The 19,692-nt window shown below is 40.0% G+C and overlaps 1 protein-coding gene across 2 annotated transcripts in view; it reads right to left on the bottom strand.

Annotated features, from left to right (window-relative positions):
* Positions 1–19,692, bottom strand: part of grik2 (glutamate receptor, ionotropic, kainate 2) — a 164,252-nt gene that overhangs the window by 75,878 nt on the left and 68,682 nt on the right. For both annotated transcript variants that reach the window (XM_066683827.1, XM_066683828.1), the window contains exons 6-7: positions 16,317–16,370; positions 14,210–14,383 (exon numbers count right to left, since the gene is read on the bottom strand). In XM_066683827.1, coding sequence (XP_066539924.1) covers positions 14,210–14,383; positions 16,317–16,370 — 228 coding nt within the window. The remainder of the gene's footprint in view (positions 1–14,209; positions 14,384–16,316; positions 16,371–19,692) is intronic.

The following is a 19,692-nucleotide window of genomic DNA, read 5'->3' as shown; positions in this document are numbered from 1 at the left end:
TAGGAACACGGCCGGGCTAATTGGAAACAATGATGCAAGTTTCAATTCACAAATTAAAAAGGCTAATCCGAGGGCCCACTTTTCCTCAGGGTGTGCGGGGTGATGGAGCTGAAGAAAACCTCATCAAGAAACACCGCTGTCTCCAGCTATACACTGTATACATACTCATCAGCCAGCTTTTAGCCTCATAGGCAGCACGGGTGGAGATGGGGAAGCAGTGGGAACATCATGATGAGACGTGGAGGATAACAGCAGCACCTCAGCTGGGAAAAGACTTTACTTTTCTTCTCTGGGAGCATCGAAGCTTATATCCAGCTTACTGCTAGGCAGTAAAATAAGATAAGAAAAAGGTAAGAAAAACATTCCTCAATGTTCTCTAAATATAATTTTCTCTAAAATAGTATCATAAAGACCTTAAAACGTTCAACCAACTTAAATAATCATTTATAGAAACTGTGTTTCAATGTAAAAGTATCACAATGAAAGCGTGACTATACAAATGAGTCAAAATCATACACAACAGGAGGAGAAAACATATCATTGACGTTTACAAACTACTCTGACCTTGGTCTTATGGTGTGAAATTCCTCTGAGGCTTAAAGTCATATAGCATATTCTTCATGTCACATCAAACATGATGAAGAGGAAGGGAGAAAAACAATTAGCTAAAAGGTCCATGGGATCAGAAGGAATAATTAGAGTGAAATGAAGTGACAGGTTTAACAGGCAGGGATAATTTCACATCGCCTTGCATCCTGAGGGAAATCGGCCCTTTAATTGAGTTTGCCAGTTCTTTGTTTGGCAAACAGGTCTAGGCCAGGCTAAATCTGGCACTGTTTCTATTTATATAATAATTCCCTTGATTTTTAACATCTGTCTTTCACTTTCTCTTGCAATCTTCCTTCATGCAATATTCAGAAACATCATGTTATCGTTCAGATGCTGGCAAAAAAATAAAGAAAGCACGAGAGCAAAGGGAAACTAGGCAAGCCTAGTTTAGCCGGACCACCATGAGCCATATAACCATTGTCACAGAGGTTTTTCTGGCATTTCAAAAACAGCAAAGCTCAAAATACACCTTTGGTGATTCATTTCAATGTCTTTGCTTACAGTAATAACAAATAATAACAAACTATACAAATAGTTTATCTTGTCATGTTATTTTCTGTTCATACAAAGCTACAAACCTGAAGCACCGTGTTGAGATGATATTAAAGCAAATCGTTTACCAGAAAGCAACAAAATAACATTTTACCATTTATGTTTTTGGAACATGTCTAAAACTGTCCATATATCAATCAAGTAATCTATACTTGATAAAGGAACAGGGCATCACTGGGAACTAGATACTTATTACTGACTTACATATCTATAAGGGTCCGACTGATAAAACGGTGCTGTCAGTAATCGACAGCCTTGTTTATTTTGAGTAACACCTCGCTCTGGTGTTCTGACTTTAATAATCCCAAGATTTTGCCCATTGTTTGTAAAGTTAAACAAGACGTTGTGCAGATGTAATTTATTTGTCAGAAAGTCAGTTATGGTGAGATGTGTCGGTGTATTCGTGTCGTTACAAGATGACTTTCTATTTGTTAAATATATAATTGAAAACAAAAGTCTTGGTCACAGAAACATTCTTCAAACATAAAAAAGAGACAATGATAAATATTACCTCAACAACGTTCAACACATTTCTGTTGGAGGTTCCAGTGAAACACTGAGCTGCACCGTGGTGGATGGTGGACCTACAGCGCTGAAGCGGCGCGAGCGTGTCCCAATTCAGCTCTCAACTCTCTGACCCCTTGAACATTTTGAACACGCAGTTTTTAAGTCCCAAAAAGAATACTTGTCCAGGGAAAAGAGGACCTCCAGTCACTGCCGAATGGTTCCAAATTTAGTTCACGAACTGGAATGTGAAATATGGATAAACTAACAACAGATGGTGTAGTGGTGTAGTGGCTCCTCCTTAAGTTATCTCTGTGAAATATGGCTGAATTAATAGTTCCTTCTCGCGCAACGTTTCAACATTATGTGTCAGTCAGTCATTCACTCACTCAGTCAGTCACTCAGTCTGTCAGTAAGTGCAAATGCCTCTTCTAGGCCGGCCGGCAGGTGGTCCGGCAAAAATACAAGATCGCTTTCTGTGAAATAAGTTCAAAGTGGCTCTATGGGTACCACCTGCTTTATTACATAATGTCAGAGGGTTTAGAGGTGGATCACTGTTAGTTCTCAGACTTGATGGCCATTCCCATCACAACACAGCATGTCTTTTCTCCCTTTCTCCATTGTGGGCAAATGGAGTCCATGGCTTGTGTGTAGGAAGGGGGGCCTATTGTGAAAGGGGTGAGGTAATGCCACCATCTCGACTCCAGCCACGACTTGAAATAACCCAGAACTCAATGGAGTGTTAAATGGGAAATCGGCAGCTTTCTGCCACTGCTTTAATGTCATTGTACCCCCCCTCCCCATATGCACTCCCACACACAAACACACACACACAAACAGACCCCAGTGTTGTTGTGAGGGCCCTGGGTTATCTAATCTACCGTGAGCATTTCACCACCATGTGTTTACAATAGGCCATTGCGTTTGTAATGTGTGTCTCCTCTCTCTACCACAACACCAGGGACAAGTACCTTCTCCCAGCAGGGGGAACTCCATTAGAGATATAGCAGCAAACAGATTTCACCCGCCTCCTTTTCAACCCACCCACGAGCCTACACACAGGCGCGTGTGCGTGGCTGCTGAGGTAAATTTTTAACACCAGTTTTTAGGTGCCATATCACTACCATAAACAGAAGAACATAAACTTCCACCAAGCAGCAGCCAATAAGCAGCCACCATGTGTCATCTGAAGTAATCCACCACATGATTCATCCTCAAACAACATCTCACTGAAAACAATCAAAAATGTTATTTGTTGGCCATGTTTTATCACAGTGACTGTTGCAGCCCACTCCACATGTTCTTTCATTCTAATGTAAACACATTCTTTAAACCGCCTACTCCCTTAACTCCCTTTAAGGCATATGAACACACAGAAATAAAAATGAAATTAATTAATTCTAAACTAAAATACTTGTACTTGTATGCAAGATTCTGTCATATTACAAAAAAACAAAACACATTTTACACATTCAAATTCATAATTACTCTTGAAATTTCCTATTGGAAAAATAAAGTAAAAGTCTGCAAATCTTGTGGCACATTTTCAGTTATTGAATATGTCCATCTCCACAAATAAATATAAAGTAATATAGTATAAATAAATATATAAAAGTAAAAAAAAATAATGTAAACTATAAATGGAAATTGCATTCATTTAATAAAAAATTTAATAATGTAAACTTAGAATTAAATAGTTTTAATATCAGTGTAATTAGAAATCTAATGTTTTATGAAGAAAATCAAAGAAAAGAAAAGAAGAGTAAAGAAAAATATACAACTCAACATAGCTAATTATCCATTAATAAGAAACTGTTAACAAAAATTAAGGGAAAAACACCTGCCAAAAGGAAAAATGAGCAAAAAATAGCATCCTCTAGATCTTCAACAACTGCCGTCAGATTGTTACCATGAGAGATAGCCTGCGGGTTTGCAAAACCTTTTCACATCACTGCACTGTCAGGCTGGCACTGCTCCTGTATCATCTAAAGACAGAAGAGGGAGGAGAGGCTCTGTTTGCATTTAGCTTAAATGGCACAGGGATTTAAACCTCTGTTTGCATAAGATGTTCTGATTAAATCCCCTGATAGTCTCTTATGGTCTTTACATTGGTCATTTCAGTTACACATATTTTGCACTGCTCTTACATCTTGGTTTCTCTCACACATGCATGCATACATTTATTACCACCCCCCCACCAAACACACACACATAACAGACACACTTCCCACTGAGTATCATTATTTCTGCAAGAGCCAGATAATGGTTAATTTGCTTAATTGAAATCCACTCATTCTAGGGATGTGTGCAATAAACACAAGGTGGTTTGAGACTGAGAAAAAAAACTGCATTTATTAGAATTTTCTACATTCACTGACCTGCTGCTGATTTTTAATGCTATTTTTATGGTATATAAAAAAAATAATCACACACACAAACATCTGATTCCTTTTGGCTTTACCACATTTCATGTATGGGTGAACTAAGGAGGTTCCAAAGTTTGTGAAAACATTTACTTTACCTTTAAATTGCGAAAATGTACCAAACTGTGGATACAAGTAATGAACTGTTCATGCACAGCCTGTATGATCACTGTAAAAATCAATGAAATCAGATGTCTGTGTTTAGTGCCAAGTGTGTGCTTTTGGAGGAACTGTGTTCATCATGTGGGGCATCTTTCACGTTCAGAATGAGGTTGAATAGTGTTTGTGGTCCAAAATTATTCATCCAACATCAGTACCTGACCTCACTGCTGCTGTTGTTTTGGAACCTAATGTCATCAGTTCCTAATTTTAATACTAAAATATATAGTCTAAAGCTTTCTCAAATGAGTAGATGTTGTTATTGCAGGAAACGGGCCAAACTACTTAATTATACCCTTTAATTTCAGAATAAGTACATAGCCATACAATGTCAGGATAAAATGTCACAATAACCTTTGTTGAGCAAAACGAAGCATAATAATGAATACTGTAAGAACACTAAACAACTTCTTGTTTGTTACGAAGACCTTTAGTGAAGGCTTTTAATGAGCAGAGCTTTTAATTTTGTTCTTTTGTCCAGACTAACCCGCAGGCTTAGAGAGCAAAGTTAATTCTGTTTAACTGAATGTAGCACAGCAAAGTATGTGAAATTCATTCATTCATTCATTCATTCATTCATTATCTGTAACCGCTTATCCAATTCAGGGTCGCGGTGGGTCCAGAGCCTACCTGGAATCATTGGGTGCAAGGCAGGAATATACCCTGGAGGGGGCGCCAGTCCTTCAAGTATGTGAAATTGCATATTAATAATATTCAAAATAATGTCTGGCATGGGGAGGCATGGTGGCGCAGCAGTCACACAGCTCCAGGGACATGGAGGTTGTGGGTTCAAGTCCCAATCCAGGTGACTGTCTGTGAGGAGTTTGGTGTGTTCTCCCCGTGTCCGCGTGGGTTTCCTCCAGGTGCTCCGGTTTCCTCCCACAGTCCAAAAACACACATTGGTAGGTGGATTGGAGACTCAAAAGTGTCTGTAGGTGTAAGTGTTTGAGTGTGTGTCGCCCTGTGAAGGACTCCAGGGTGTGTTCCCACCTTGTGCCCAGTAATTCCGGGTAGGCTCTGGACCCACTGTGACCCTGAATTGGATAAGCCATTTCAGACAGTCAATGAATGAATGAATGTCTGGCATATGGCCATCTCTAATATGTTGTATTCTAGCATCAACCCATCATTACAGCATACAATGTGTTGTGAGACACCAATGCAGTTCCTATCCACAGGCAGTATAATCAGTTCAATCATTAGTCCCAATGTCCTTAAGCTAAAATAGAAGCAAATCCAATTCAAATCTCCCAAACAGCTATTTACTTGCCCATAGTCTTTGTGGAGGGCTGTGAAAAAGCCAATATCTTTCTCCTCAAATCTGAGATTCATCGCTGGCAGTAAACATTCTGGGCCATTTCTCCTGCATTAAATGATATTCTCTGTGCAAAAGTTTGTAGTGGTGACTGCCTTTTAGAGGGGCACTCTCTTGAAAGATGAAAAGCACTTTCTGTCTCAAAAGGCAGGAGGAAAATATTGAATATGCTCCAACACTATTGCCAATACAAGAAATTATTTCTATTTACAGTAGCAGGACTGTGTTGCTTTGGGAGTTTGTAAATGTATTTCACTACATGATAAAGTAGTTCAGAGTTACTTTGATGGAGTAAATTCACAAAGATCCATAGAAAACCAAAATTTTCAGGTGTTTTGGTGGCCTTTTAGGCATCATGAGCACCTCACTCTGGTTACTAACATAGCCCCTTACAAAGATGTTCTTGAAAAAAACATTGCAGACACTGTTAAAAATTTGAAAAGTAAAAAATGCAATAATTACAATAGATACAGAATCTCTTGTGAAAAATTAAAACAGATTTGATATGCTCTATTTTTAGCTTGCACACGGACACATGTTATAACTAGCATTTCCATTTTTTTCAGCTTATACCAATGAATAGCCTAGAGGACGACCCCCTGACCTGATTAAAAATGTTGGTGCTTGTTGTCTAGGCAGACATATCCTATGAATATTCTTAACTTGGATTTCTGCAACCACTCTCAGTATCCCTCAATAATAAAACCAGGTAGAAAAATTAATAAATATCATATCTCAATTTTCTTAAGCCATTTCAAAATACATACTACTACACAGAATACGTACAACTAGATATTAACACAAGCATTAGGATTTTATTACTGTTAGTGTGCTAGACCAAGCATTTCCAAATTTCTCCTCAATGAAGCCCAGTAATTACAGTTAGCATGCAGATACATAGACTGGCTAATTAATGTCTGATTAAATTAACTTAAAGAGAAAAGGAACCCACAATTTTTAGTTTTGGGATCACAAGAATATATGGTGTTTTCTACTGAATTAATGTAATGTGTATTTTTATTTAAAATTTTTATTTAAAACTTTTTTTTTACTTACTGCAAAATATAACTGTCATCAGTATCGACCACAACATGGTTGTAATTATTTGCTATTATTATCAGTTCAGAAATTCTTTAACAATGTGTCTATAAGTGTTATATGTGTGAAAATTCACTGGCTCTATTACATGCAGAAGGTCAGGGGTGTTCAGCCCTGACACCAGAGTTCCTCTGATTGAGAGAAATGTCAAAGCCGTAAGACAGCAGTGTTACTGGGCTGATGTTTCTGTGTGCGTTTTTACCCATGAGGCATGTGTTGAATCATCCCCTTTGGTCTGTGCTGTACTGCGGGGTCAAAATAAGAGAAATCGTGTCGCGCGCTCCAATAGAAAACACTGTAAACAGGTAAAGGTCATGCAAAGGTCATTGATTCTTATGCAGGAAACAGACAGGCAGCATGTACCATCCGAGAAAGGACAGAGGGGGAGCTAGGAGTTACTTGGAAGTGCTCAGTCTCCCCCTGTGAACCTGGCCTTTTTCTGCCCTCTCTGAGCAGATGTGATGGTTCATTCCACTGAGGTTAGTCGACCTCCCACCACAGCGACACCCCCTTGCTTGCCGTTTGATCTCACTATGTGAGACATAAATGAGTTTTTAAGTCTTTAAAAGTAGCTTTTCCAATTAAAAGGAGCCCCAGTCTGTCAGGCATATAAATGGGTGTACTTTTAAATGGTCTGCTCGCTTACATAGGCAGTCGGGGCTTGAATGGAGCCTTTACCAGAGTGCTTAACTAGCAGAACCCACAGTGCCGTGACTAAGATGCGGTGTCAGGAGGACTAATAGCCTTAAACACTCTATTGCATCTGATGCTTTTCCTCCAGCCCACATAATAAAGGGAAAAGGAAGAATCTGCACATTGGGAAATATGAGCTGCATTTCAAAGTGCATGTTAATGAAATGAAGCACTATTTAACTTGTGTGCTGAGTAATTTATGTTCTGATGTTCTTTTTCTTCAAGAACAAAGATGTTACTTAGAGTTTCAATCAGCATGATCTGTGATGGATTCCTTTCTGTTTCCTTTCTTCTATTTCAGATGTCATGCTGATAATAGAAAGTCTGGCAATAATGCTGCTCAGTCATACAGTGCAGTGATATGGAAGAGTGATCCTCTTGAGGACACTGTCCCCCTCTGCCATGCACCCTTTCTGCCCGATTCTCCTGGTGTTTGTTAGCTGCCTGCGGCATAAGCAAATGGCAGCATCTGAGCAGGCACCCAAGTCTTCGGTGCAGAGGGAGAGCAGCATGGACCTCCCAGGCGGGCAGTGAAGGGAACCGATCTAATGATGTCTGATGGCTTTGGCTGAAGGTCTCATTATCAACACTTTGTCTCATGCTCGCTCACTACACAGCCACCACTTCACACCACTGCTCTGACAATCAAATGTCTACATAATAACGGTTCTCACTATTAAGCAAGTATTTCTTAAAGTGAGGATGGGAATAAACACACAGAGTGGTTGCGAGACAGGATCTGCAGCTTTCAAGTCAGTTTTGCAGACAGAAGACAGAGGAAGGACAAAGGCATGCTTGTTTCTGTGGCAAAGGCAGAGTGGCAGACACACAGAGAACAGATCTGATTGAAGAAGTGCAACAAAACACAGCAGGTCCCTGGAGAGCGAGCATATGAAACCGCACTCCCTCGGGAAGAGGGGAAAGAAAAGAAGGGAGGAACAAGAGAGAGCAAGAAAGAGGGAGCAAGGAGGGGGGAGCGGGGGAGAGAGGGAGGGTAGTGGGTGGCACCACATGAGATTTGCTCCCAAAATCAACATTATGGCTGCTGTCTGCGGGGTAACTTGTCTCTAGGGACACCTGCCTCGCCAGCTACCTGTGGGCGAGACTGTAGGGCTGAGAGTCATTAATTGTGTCTCGTGTGTCTGCTCACTTGCCATGTGACAGCACTCAACTCTTCCACAGCACAATGCCCCAATCAGGAGGAAACACAATTACAACTGAACACAGCCATGCTGAGACACATCTTCCTGTCATTTCTCTGTTTTGTCAGTGTATCTGCACCATGTTCTGCTTCACAAAAATGGACCAGTTTTATGTGGCACTGTGACCTCAAAAGCCACTGCTAGCCTACAAGGGCTAACAAAAGTTGCACATTCTAACTACTATAATCAGCCGTGGTCATTAAATATAGACCCACTGCTTAGGAAACGACCTTTGGTACAGCGGAAAGCTGCAGGCTGTTTGAAGTAATTGTGTTTTGAAAGTCAAGGCGCACTACCTTGCCATCTGCAGCTGTTTGGGTGGTGCGTTTTGACAGCGTCTTGTTGCCGTGGGTCAGCCCTATGGCGAAAAACTCTTTGGCCTGGGTGGTGAAGTAGCCGTCTCTGCCCACGCCAGGGTCTGCTCCTGCCAACCCAGCTGCTGGAATAATGCTTCAGTAACAGCCATGTCCAAATACTTCCCGCGGCATGTGGCCCGGGCCGGCTCCAAATCCCTGACTCTCCGTCCAAAACCAGACCCCTTCAACCACATACCGAGGAGCAGACAAACGGATATGGCTTAAAGGGGCTTTTGCGCACAGGGCAACAGCCAGGGTGGAGTTTTCATCACATACCAGAGATCTGGGAAGAGATGAAGCCAAGACACAGCAAAGAAAACTCTCAGCCAAAAGTGACACCACATGCTGCTCACACACCCAGCCATTCTGGAGTGTTCTTCAGTCTCCAGGTCTGAGACTGGGAGCGCTAAAGAGGCTCTGGATATCACTGACATACAAGAGCCTCCAGGTTCCAGGATTCATTTGGAGAATTTATTCAGAAATAGATGTACTTCCATCAACTGGGTAAAAAACAAATGGTATAGAAGCTAGGAGATAAATAATGTCAAAATAAGTTGCAACAGGGGAGGTTCCTGAACAATTCTTGGCTAGGACAATTTCTAAGACAAACTAATAACTTTAAATGTAAACCTAAACAAGAATAACTTATGACAGAAGCTGTTAAAATGAGCATCTGTTTTTTTATTGACAGGTTCAGTGATACTAAAGACAGAAAGGGAGAGGGGTTCAGAGGGTCATGTGTTAGGCTGAGCTTAAAGAGGAGCTGGAACTGGATATGCTGAGGGTCACTGCTCGCCCCGCAGCTTCCTGTCTGCTCCCCACCCAGCGCTGCCATTCAGAGAGATCTCCTGTGAGACACAGTGACAGACAGGTCCATCAACACAAGGCACTGAGCCGAGGGCTACAGAGACAGGAAGGCAGTTCTATATCCGTCTCTCAATCTCCCAGCATTTTCCTCCCTCTCCTGTTCTCTATATCTCAGTCTGTACATATGCAGCCACACGTTGCACAACCATAGAAAGTGAAAAGAACCGTCTTTTTTTCCTATGTTCACCACACAGATAAAGGCCAAGGAGTAGGATAATTGAGCAAGGGAAAAAAATGAAAACACAAAAGGATGGGAAGTCTTGTTAGGCCCTTAATTATGTAACATCATTAGCATGGGTCAATATTCTATTGACCCTGACCAGTAGGTAAAAAAATAAACAAATAAATAAATAAAAAAAACATATAAATACGAGCTTTCTCATTTTCTCCCACTATTAAAAAGAAGAGCTAGGATTCCAGCTCTGACGGAGTGTTTTCTGAATCCACTAAAAATTAGCTCTCTCAAAGTAAATCAGACAGAAGCTAAAGCAATTAGTAAGGAGAGAAATTATGCTAATGAGCCTGAGGAGCTTGTTAGGTCATTTTCATTATGCATGTTAAGCCTCGACTTGGGGCAGGGTTTCTCCAAAGGAAGATTAATTATTGTACAAAGAAAAGGTGTGGAATTAGATTTCATAAGCCAGTGCACACAAACAACTGTTGGTAAAAGCCTTATCAGGGAACAAGAATCACAAGATTAAATGGTAATGTCCCTCTGTTTTAAAAACCACAAATGAACATATTGTATAATGTGAGATAATTCAGATAAGGATAAAGAAATAAATCTCGATTGGTCTGGCCTTTTTCTCTGGGTGGGAATAGACTGTTAATTTCTTTTGTCAATTATGACAGTTAGCTAATTGAGGCCGTCATGTCTTCCACTTCTCTTCAGTTAACCACAAAAAAAAAAATAAAGGAACGCACCTTGGCTTTCATGTTACCTGGTAGCTACTGTGTGGGCTTGTTACTGTGGTCAAAATCTATGTTTGTAAGTACTTTTATATAGTAAAAATAAATATAGAGTGCACTTTGACTGTAAACGTCTATCATGTCTTCCTGAGTGAATATCAAAATCACAATTCACGCCACCCGATATGAGCTTATGTAAAGCTACTACTATATTTACATTTATGGTATTTGGCAGACACTGTTATCCAGAGATGCATAGAGATTTAACAAAGATTTAATTGTGACTAAGGTAGGCTAATGCAGCTTTATAAATAGGACTGTTATTGGTATAATCTGGTGCTATGCCCAAGCTGGGAATCAAACCTCAGTCTGCCATATGGAGGGCTCTATAGGCAGTGAGTGTAATTTTATATTTTGTGGAGGGTTGTTGTAGCACAACTATCACCTTCGAGATGATCAGGATATGTGTGAATTACACATTCTCCATTTAACCATTGTTTGCCTTAATAATTCAAATTCATTTTCTACCACACACCTTCAAACATTTGTCTAATTCTATCTTTAGCTTAAAAGAAAATAGTATAGGAAGAAAATAGTGCATAACAGCTGCTTTTGGCTAAAAGATGCTGTATTTCTTTTACAAACAGTCAGTTGATCATAGCTTCAGCTTCTTGGAAACAAATACACATTTACTATCTTTTAATATTCATAATTTTGTAAGGACCAACCCAGACTACCCTCATAAAAAGTAAAATAAATTAAATGCATTTTTTTCTAAAGATCTAAACGTAAACCCTCATTACCCTAAATTACCCATTATTTTAGAACAATAATTTCAATAACAATAAGCACTTATTATTGAAATTTAATTTGTTTATATTATCATTAGTGAAATGTACAAGGAATGTTCTAATAGCCCTATTTCATCATACGTAGCTCACATTAGATGGGCACATTAAAAGTGGCAGACTCATTTAACTATTCTTCAAATTCCATGCAGCTGAAGAGCACCAGGTTTCACCCCCTAGTTTTATCATTCCTGGAGGTACATACTCATACTGCACTGAGCCCTTTTCACTGCAGTCTTCAACAGTGGCACTTGGCGATTTTATAAACAGTCTTGAGGAATAGGAATCCATCTCAAAATCCCTGACTCTTTGTTTTTCTCGAGGAGTGATTTGTCATGATCTGTGGTCCATGAGTTACACTGCGGCAGGCCAGTACTTAAGCATTCAGGACTATAAATACAGTAAACAAATGAAGCTGTTAATCAAACGTTTACGGAACCTTTCACTATGTCAATATGCATTAGCTGCTGACTGATTGCCATTTGTCTAATTAATCAATCTCCACCTTCAAATGCACATGCCATTACTTCCTGATGAGCTGTCACACCGCAACCCTTGGAGAAGTAAATCTACTGCCATTTAAATTCAAATAGAACAATTGGGACTGCATCATCAACAGTGTAACAGCAAAAAAGACAGATATGCAGGAAAAAGAGAGACTTAAGTGATTTTCCACTCTTTTTTGTGAGACAAGCAAAGACTGATTACTCCTAACACTTACTGTGTGTGTGTGTGTGTGTGTGTGTGTGTGTGTGTTGATATGGGGCTGAATCCATAGACTTTCAACTCTAATTGACTCTAAATGTCATGAGAAAATTTACCTTATTGCACCTCATGTCTTCATCTCTGCACAGCTGTGATTTAATTCACACTTAAAATAATAGTTCTAGGCTGGGATTTATGGTGGTAGGAATAAACCCTCAATTTGTATTGAATATTTGCATTATGTGCAGCTTCTTTAAATAGGTCCTTCACACATGCACACTCATTTACCAGGAAAGTTCTTCTAACTATTCGCTAAAAATTACTGTAGAGCATCAAAGAACTCTTTTTGGCAGCGTACCACTCCTTGTCCCCATGTGAGGACCATTCTGTATGAAAACCAAAGATCAGAATCAATGAGTTACAATTCGTTTTTTACCTCCTGCATGAAGACATCCACCAGAAGAGTCAGGGACAGGTGAACTACCTCTTCCCCACTCCAAAGTGGAAGGTCACCAGAATCCAGAGACATGTCGTTGTTTTAAAACGTATAACAGTGGTGTTGGCAGATTTCCTAACACTAGCAAGGTCTATTGCCAAGCCTCTTCCTCTGTTTGGTTTCTCTGCGTGTCTCTGGTGAGTTCATGCTTTGGCGCTGTTCCCAGATCAGAGAGGCAGTGTTGAGAGAGAGCTGTGGAGAAGTCATTACTGCCAGCATGCTGATATCAGACAGTGTTTAGATCATTGAGGCAGAGGCCCTGCTTATCACACAGGGTTCAGAACACAGCACACCCCCGGATGTTTTGGGTTCAGGTCCTCAGGGAAAGGCTGCGTTTTGTGCTGAAAGAGTGCAGCACGCTTACTGCATCAGATGCCTTCGCATCAATTATACTATAAAGACTGATATTTTCTCCATTGATTTTTCTTAATAGGTGACAATATGCATTGAACAAGACAACTCAGAAACAACTGCAGTATACATTTTAAGACAGAGCCAGACAAGAGACAAACAGAGAATGCTACCATAACCAGTTTGAATGAATGAATAAAGATAGAGAGACAGATAGATAGATGAGCTAACAAAACCTTTGCATTTAAGAATTGTTTGACTCACAAATTATGACTCTGAACAAGCAAACTCATGAACCTAAATACTGAAGGAATACTGTCATTTTCAAAAAAATTTAAAATAAAATAATAATAATAATTAATTTGTTCATTCATTATCTGTAACTGCTTATCCAGTTCAGGGTCGCGGTGGGTCCAGAGCCTACCTGGAATCATTGGGCACAAGGCGGGAATACACCCTGGAGGGGGTGCCAGTCCTTCACAGGGCAACACACACACACACATTCACTCACACCTACGGACACTTTTGAGTCACCAATCCACATATCAGTGTGTGTTTTTGGACTGTGGGAGGAAACCGGAGCACCCGGAGGAAAGCCACGCGGACACGGGGAGAACACACCAAACTCCTCACAGACAGTCACCCGGAGCGGGAATCGAACCCACAACCTCCGGGTCCCTGGAGCTGTGTGACTGCGACACTACCTGCTGCGCCACCGTGCCGCCCATAATAATAATTTTTCAAGAAAAAAACATTGCCAAAAATGATGGACATTAAGAATAAGCAGGTGTTTCTAAATGATGTACGAAAGAAAGAAGACAGGAATTAATATCTGTCCCAACAGCAACAATATGTACACTATAATAACACTGCAGTGGCCTTGTATCACTACTCTGATGAAGTAAATCAATAATGATGGTGGTGGGAATTCTCTTCTGATTATGTGTGTACTTTTTGCTGTGCATCCAAAAATAAAGGCAGCATCTACCTTCTGTTATACTGATGGAAAACAGCACACAAGAAGCACCATATACATTTGCTGATACATTTTTCCTCTTCTAAACGTGGATATGCACACACTGCAACTATGGAAATTTTAATGCACAGACAGCACAGGCTTACCGTCATAAAACCATCTAATAAACCAGAGTCCGGTTTGGGGGGTGCTTGCAGACGCTCCATCGACCACTTTTCAATGATGGATGACACCTGGCTGTTTTCTGTATTTAGGATGCGAAATCCTGACATGTTGACCCCACTGTAGCGATACGGCTCCACATCCAGAGCAAATAGGTCCTGGAAAAAACAAAACATTAACCTAATTTGATATGGCATTTTATAAATGTATTATATACAAAAAGGTATAGTTCAGTATAAATAATATAATTAAAAAAATACAAAGATTTCTCTGTTGCTATGTGACATCATGCTATGTGATGCTTTGTACAGGACAATGACCCTCTCTCTCTCTTCCTCTCTCTCGCTCTCTCTCTCATACACACACACACACACACACACACACACACACACACACACACACACAGTCTGACTGCAGTTAGGGAAAGGAAATCTGGCAGAAAATGGAGGCCATATGTATCCTCTCTGTGGCACGGTTGTTCACTCTGTTGGGTGAATTAAGCTCACAGTGCTGAGTTTTCTATCTGCCAGCCTCTCTATTGGCAAAACTAATTATTGGAACTATGGACATCTCAAAATCTTCCTCTTTTTTTCTTTCTCAAATGTGCCTTTTCCATACTCATCTGAAAAATGTCTATTGGCGAGCTGGCATTGCACTGAAAATGAAATAAAATGTGCTATTTCTCAGCAGGTAAATGTACTGTACTTTCTTTCCTGGGGATACATATCATAATCAGTGCAAAGTCGAAGAGCAGAATTGAGGGCTCAGAGCTTTTTAATTCTCTGGAAAACGGGCGATGGGGAGAAGGGAGGGGTGCAGGCTACTCACTGATGTATGTGAGATATGGACTTAATAAAAATGTAATTTTAATAATGTCTAAGTCCTGAAAATGGGACAGGGGAGGAGTGGAGGGAAGGAGGGAGAGAAAGAGAGAGAGAGAGAGAGAGCGAGAGAGAGAGAGAGAGAGAGAGAGAGACAGAGAGAGAGAGAGAGAGAGAGAGAGAGAGAGAGAGAGAGAGAGAGAGAGAGAGGAAAGAAAGGAAAAGGAGGGATAATAATAAGAGAGGAGAAGGGGAGCAAAAGAGCACTTGTCTGAATCTCAGCAAAGGAAGAACCCTTTGAACTAGGCCAAGGGCCATGTCAGTTATACAAGCACTGGGTGTCAGCACAGCACTCACACTCCTCTCACTCCTCTCTCTCTTTCTCTCCCTCTCTCCATTCTTAACGTGTTCTCATCAGTGGTGTCTGTCATCATCGGTCATTGTCAAATCAGTTTAAAGTTGTTGTTTTTTTTTTTTGGTTAACACTGTATTTTGTTGTTTTAATAATAACAGACTATTATGTACTTTGTTGTTATTATCCGTAGATGTCAACAGATATCAAGAGAGCCGCATATCGCACCTGTAGAAATACTTCAAACCATACCAACAAGGGAGCTAATGTGCGTCAGCAGGTAACACTTTTAATGTTTGGCTTGATTGCTTTGAATTATAGCAGTTTAGACATGTCTTTCCTGTCATGCTTTTTATTATGTTTTCATTAGATTTTGTTATGAATGTATTTAATTTACTTTGGAGATTAAGCTTCTTTATGTTGTTTATCTCTTCAAGCTGTCTGCACTTTTTATATGCAATCATACACAAAGCACCAGTAATGTACAAATATTCATACCATTACATCTACTACACTAGTTGCAAATACTAATGCTAGTGGAAAACTACTAGAAAAAGCAGTGGAAATAATTTTTACTATTGTGAATATTAAAATACATACACATACCCCTAGAGTCTAAATTCAGCAAAATTTACACAGTAATGATATCTAATAAACATAATTTTTGCTGGTGATTTGATGAACAGCCCTGTGAAGGACAGGGTGTAGTCTTGCTCCCACCACGACCCTGAACTGGATAAGGGTTACGGATAATCAATGAATGAAAGGATTTCGTGAACAGTGGAAAAAAAGCTGCAGTTTATTTTAAGTTGTATTTTGATGTGAATCTATGTAAAGTGTGTTTAAAAACCTAACATTTGTTTAGCATTATTTTGTGCAATATAATTATGAGTTCAATAAAAACACATTTCTTCTTACCAGTGTGGTGAAAATGTAGTGGTAATACTCTGTCATCATTCCCATGGCTAGAGCCTGAGAGAAACCGTGAAAGAGAGAGAGGCAGGGTTACATTATTGGTTACGTTATTAAAAATGACAGCAACAATAGAATTAATATGGCAGAAATCATAAACAAATTTTCCATTTATTACATCACTGAGAGGGAACGATCAGGAGGAAATCATTTCTCCATGTCATTTTGGAGCATTGCATTCATCAGCTCAGAAGCCTTCAGTGTTTTTACTGTATTTCTCTGGAGAACTGGCTCGTCTCTGCCAGCTGTAGCCAATTCTTGAAATAACCATAGTTACCAACATCAAACCAGCACAAGGTAAAGTTGCAGAGCTCTGAAGCAGTGCTGCTGGAGTGCATGAGGTATGAGTGTTGATTTCCTGTTTACAGCTGGAGGCGAGGGCCACTGAGTAATCTAACAACAGAGCAGATGGGATTTGATTTGGCTCTTCTAGCGTATGTCTCCATAACGATAACGAGCTCTCAGGTTTACTCTCTAACCCAAACCTGCATTCTGCTAGCATCCCTCACAGACTGATAGATGGCTCAATCCATAACGCTAATTAGTTTGTGGGCCAAGCTGTTGTGTTGTGGAATGACACAGCGACAATCGCTGAGCTCAAGTGTCGATCTGTTTCAGTCGTTCACTCCATCAGCGCGGCTCTCAGGGACGGCATGAAAAATTCAGAAGGCCACTCTCCTAGAGAGCATCTGGCTATACCGGCCACTCTGACCACACAAGTGGACTAATGCTGCCTCCTGCTCTCGCACCACTGCAGACAGAAAGGGCGGTGGAGCGCTTACTGCCACTGCTGTCCATACAGCCATATGCAATATAATAGATGACACATTTCTGTGGATGTGTTAGTCACAAAATTGTAACACAGTATTTTTAAAAATGCTAAACCTAACAATAAATAGAAACTGTGCACTAATTTGTCAGACAATGTTGTTTTTCAGATGTAGAATCTGAGCAGAGGTATTTAAACAGGTTCAACTGTGCTGCTGGCCTGTGCGAGTGTGTAGAGATGCCGCCATCAGCTGTTCTGGCTCAGTGCCACACGGTGTAGACCAGTGCTCAGAGCCGAGCAGGTGAGTGCGAGTGCTGCAGGGGCTTGGGTGTGCTGAGCTCTGAACTGATTATGAATCACAGATTATTATTGTAGCGGGGGAGTGGAGAGGGCGATTAGAATGGCTTGGGGTCAGGGCAGTAATTGCAGCTGGTGTCGGGTGGCTAAGTGTCCAGGTGGACTGGAAAGCCTCCAGGAGACATTTTCAGGCAGGCACAGGAAAAACATTTTCACAACGATCAGAAAGCGGCACTCAAAGCAATGCGGAGGCAAAAACGGCTGGTAACCGCTTGGTGTAAATGGGACTTTCAATAGCCCTCTCCCCAGCCATAGAATTCCAAATTTACCCAGCATTCACCCCTGGCCTGAACTCCAGCGTGAGCAGCACACATTTTTCTTTCACATTACACAACCAATATTTAAAAACCTTTCTCACACTGCATTTACCAATTTACAATGACATTCTGAAAAAAAAAAAAAAAAAAAAAAACACTTCCTGAGTGGTTCTTGGCTTGAACATGATTAGAACCTTTATAATATTAGGGGATTCTTTCTAAAAATAGATTCTTAAATGGTTTCACATGTTTCCAGATATGGTTCCATTATCACTGTGCAAAAACATGCACACTATCTCCATTTTTGTCCATTTTTATTTTCCTACATCATTTGAACGCAGCAGCTCTCCTTCGCATTTTTTGAAAAGTTCATGATGACTGGATCAATAGAAATGCTCTAAAAGGACTCTTTTTGACTTCCACAGAAAGTGAAGGTTTTTACTGATATAAAGTTACTCTTTTACAAATACATATTTTGCTTTACACAGCATTGATATATATCATGTTCCATCATTGAGTATGTTGAACCTTTCAAAAAATGAAAAAAAAAACCTCACTGTCATGGACATGCGTATACGCAGATGTACAGATAGCCATCAGAATGCAATTGACAGAATCCTGACAGTGAGGCAAGATTAGTGCACTGAAAGTATCAGACTCTACCTCAACTTGTGGGCGGAGTGTCTGTGGCTAAGACTACTGTGTCAGTACCTTGCACTGTGTCAGTTCATACACAATTTTTCAACTTTAGGCTTTTATTGATTTCTATTTAAAACAGAACTGGTATAACTGCTTGCACAGTAAGGTACAGCTGTTATGCATTTAAGTAAAGCTGTACCTTTGTGGGTACAATTATTTTGTATATGCCTGTGCAGTGCCTGGTTTTCCTCTCAGTGTACATAAACTACATTGACAAAAGTTTTCCAATTCGCAGCATTAATACACTATTTGTCCCCGTTTGCTGCTTTAGCAGCTTTTTACTTTTCTAGGAAGGTTGCACACTAGAAGCTGAAACACTGCTATGAGGAGTTGATAGCATTCAGCCATGAGAGCACAAATGGGTTGGATGATTAATTCTGGGCCACAAACTCAACTCATCCCAAAGGTAGTGGCTGGCTGGAGCTTCATCACTCCTGAGAATGCACTACTATTTCTCCACAGGCCAATAGGTGGGCGTTTTATACACTTCCAGCTAATGCTTGCCATTGAACATGGGGTGACCTTCAGCAATGTGCATCCAGGCCAGCTAGTTGGTAAATTGCTTAAAAATGAATTGAAATCAAGACATCTAGTTGACATACTCTTGCCTTATAGATTATATAGATTATTCTATTCAACCTTTTTTGTTGTTGTTAATTATCTACTGTTTGTTCATGTACTGTCCCCTTGAAAACATACTACCACTCATGTAGTGACATGATTCTGTCCCATCCAATCAGCCACATGGAAACAATAAGGAGGAGAACCTGAACACAGAGTCCAAATTATCATCTTGAACAGTTTGTACCAAAGAAAAATGTTGTGACTTGAGTGAAGAAGTTTAGAAAACAGTTTAAACAACCAAAGTTAATATCACAAGTCAGTTTCAAAACTTGAAGCACAATCACATCACCAAATATGAACAGTACACAGCTCAAAAAAAAAAATGTGACTGACAAGTTCCCAGAAACATTAGGAAATAAGATCCCAGCTTTATTAAGACAATTTTACAGTACATGATTTGTCAGTGAACTATGAGGGAAGAATAAATAAATAAATTAATTAATTAAATAACCATTCATTAATTGTAATCGAGGTAAAATGTTTAATTAATCGTGATATTAATTTGTTGTTATATTGACGAATACTAGCTTGAGCATCCCAATTCATGCAGTGTCTTTTACCTTATCACAAAAAATATGTGATTAAGATATGTACGTATGATGTATTCCTCTATAAC

The sequence above is a fragment of the Hoplias malabaricus genome, chromosome 10 (assembly GCF_029633855.1).
Source record: "Hoplias malabaricus isolate fHopMal1 chromosome 10, fHopMal1.hap1, whole genome shotgun sequence".
NCBI lineage: Eukaryota > Metazoa > Chordata > Actinopteri > Characiformes > Erythrinidae > Hoplias > Hoplias malabaricus.
The sequence above is the reverse complement of the archived record's forward strand: the minus strand, read 5'-3'. Positions and strand labels throughout refer to the sequence as shown.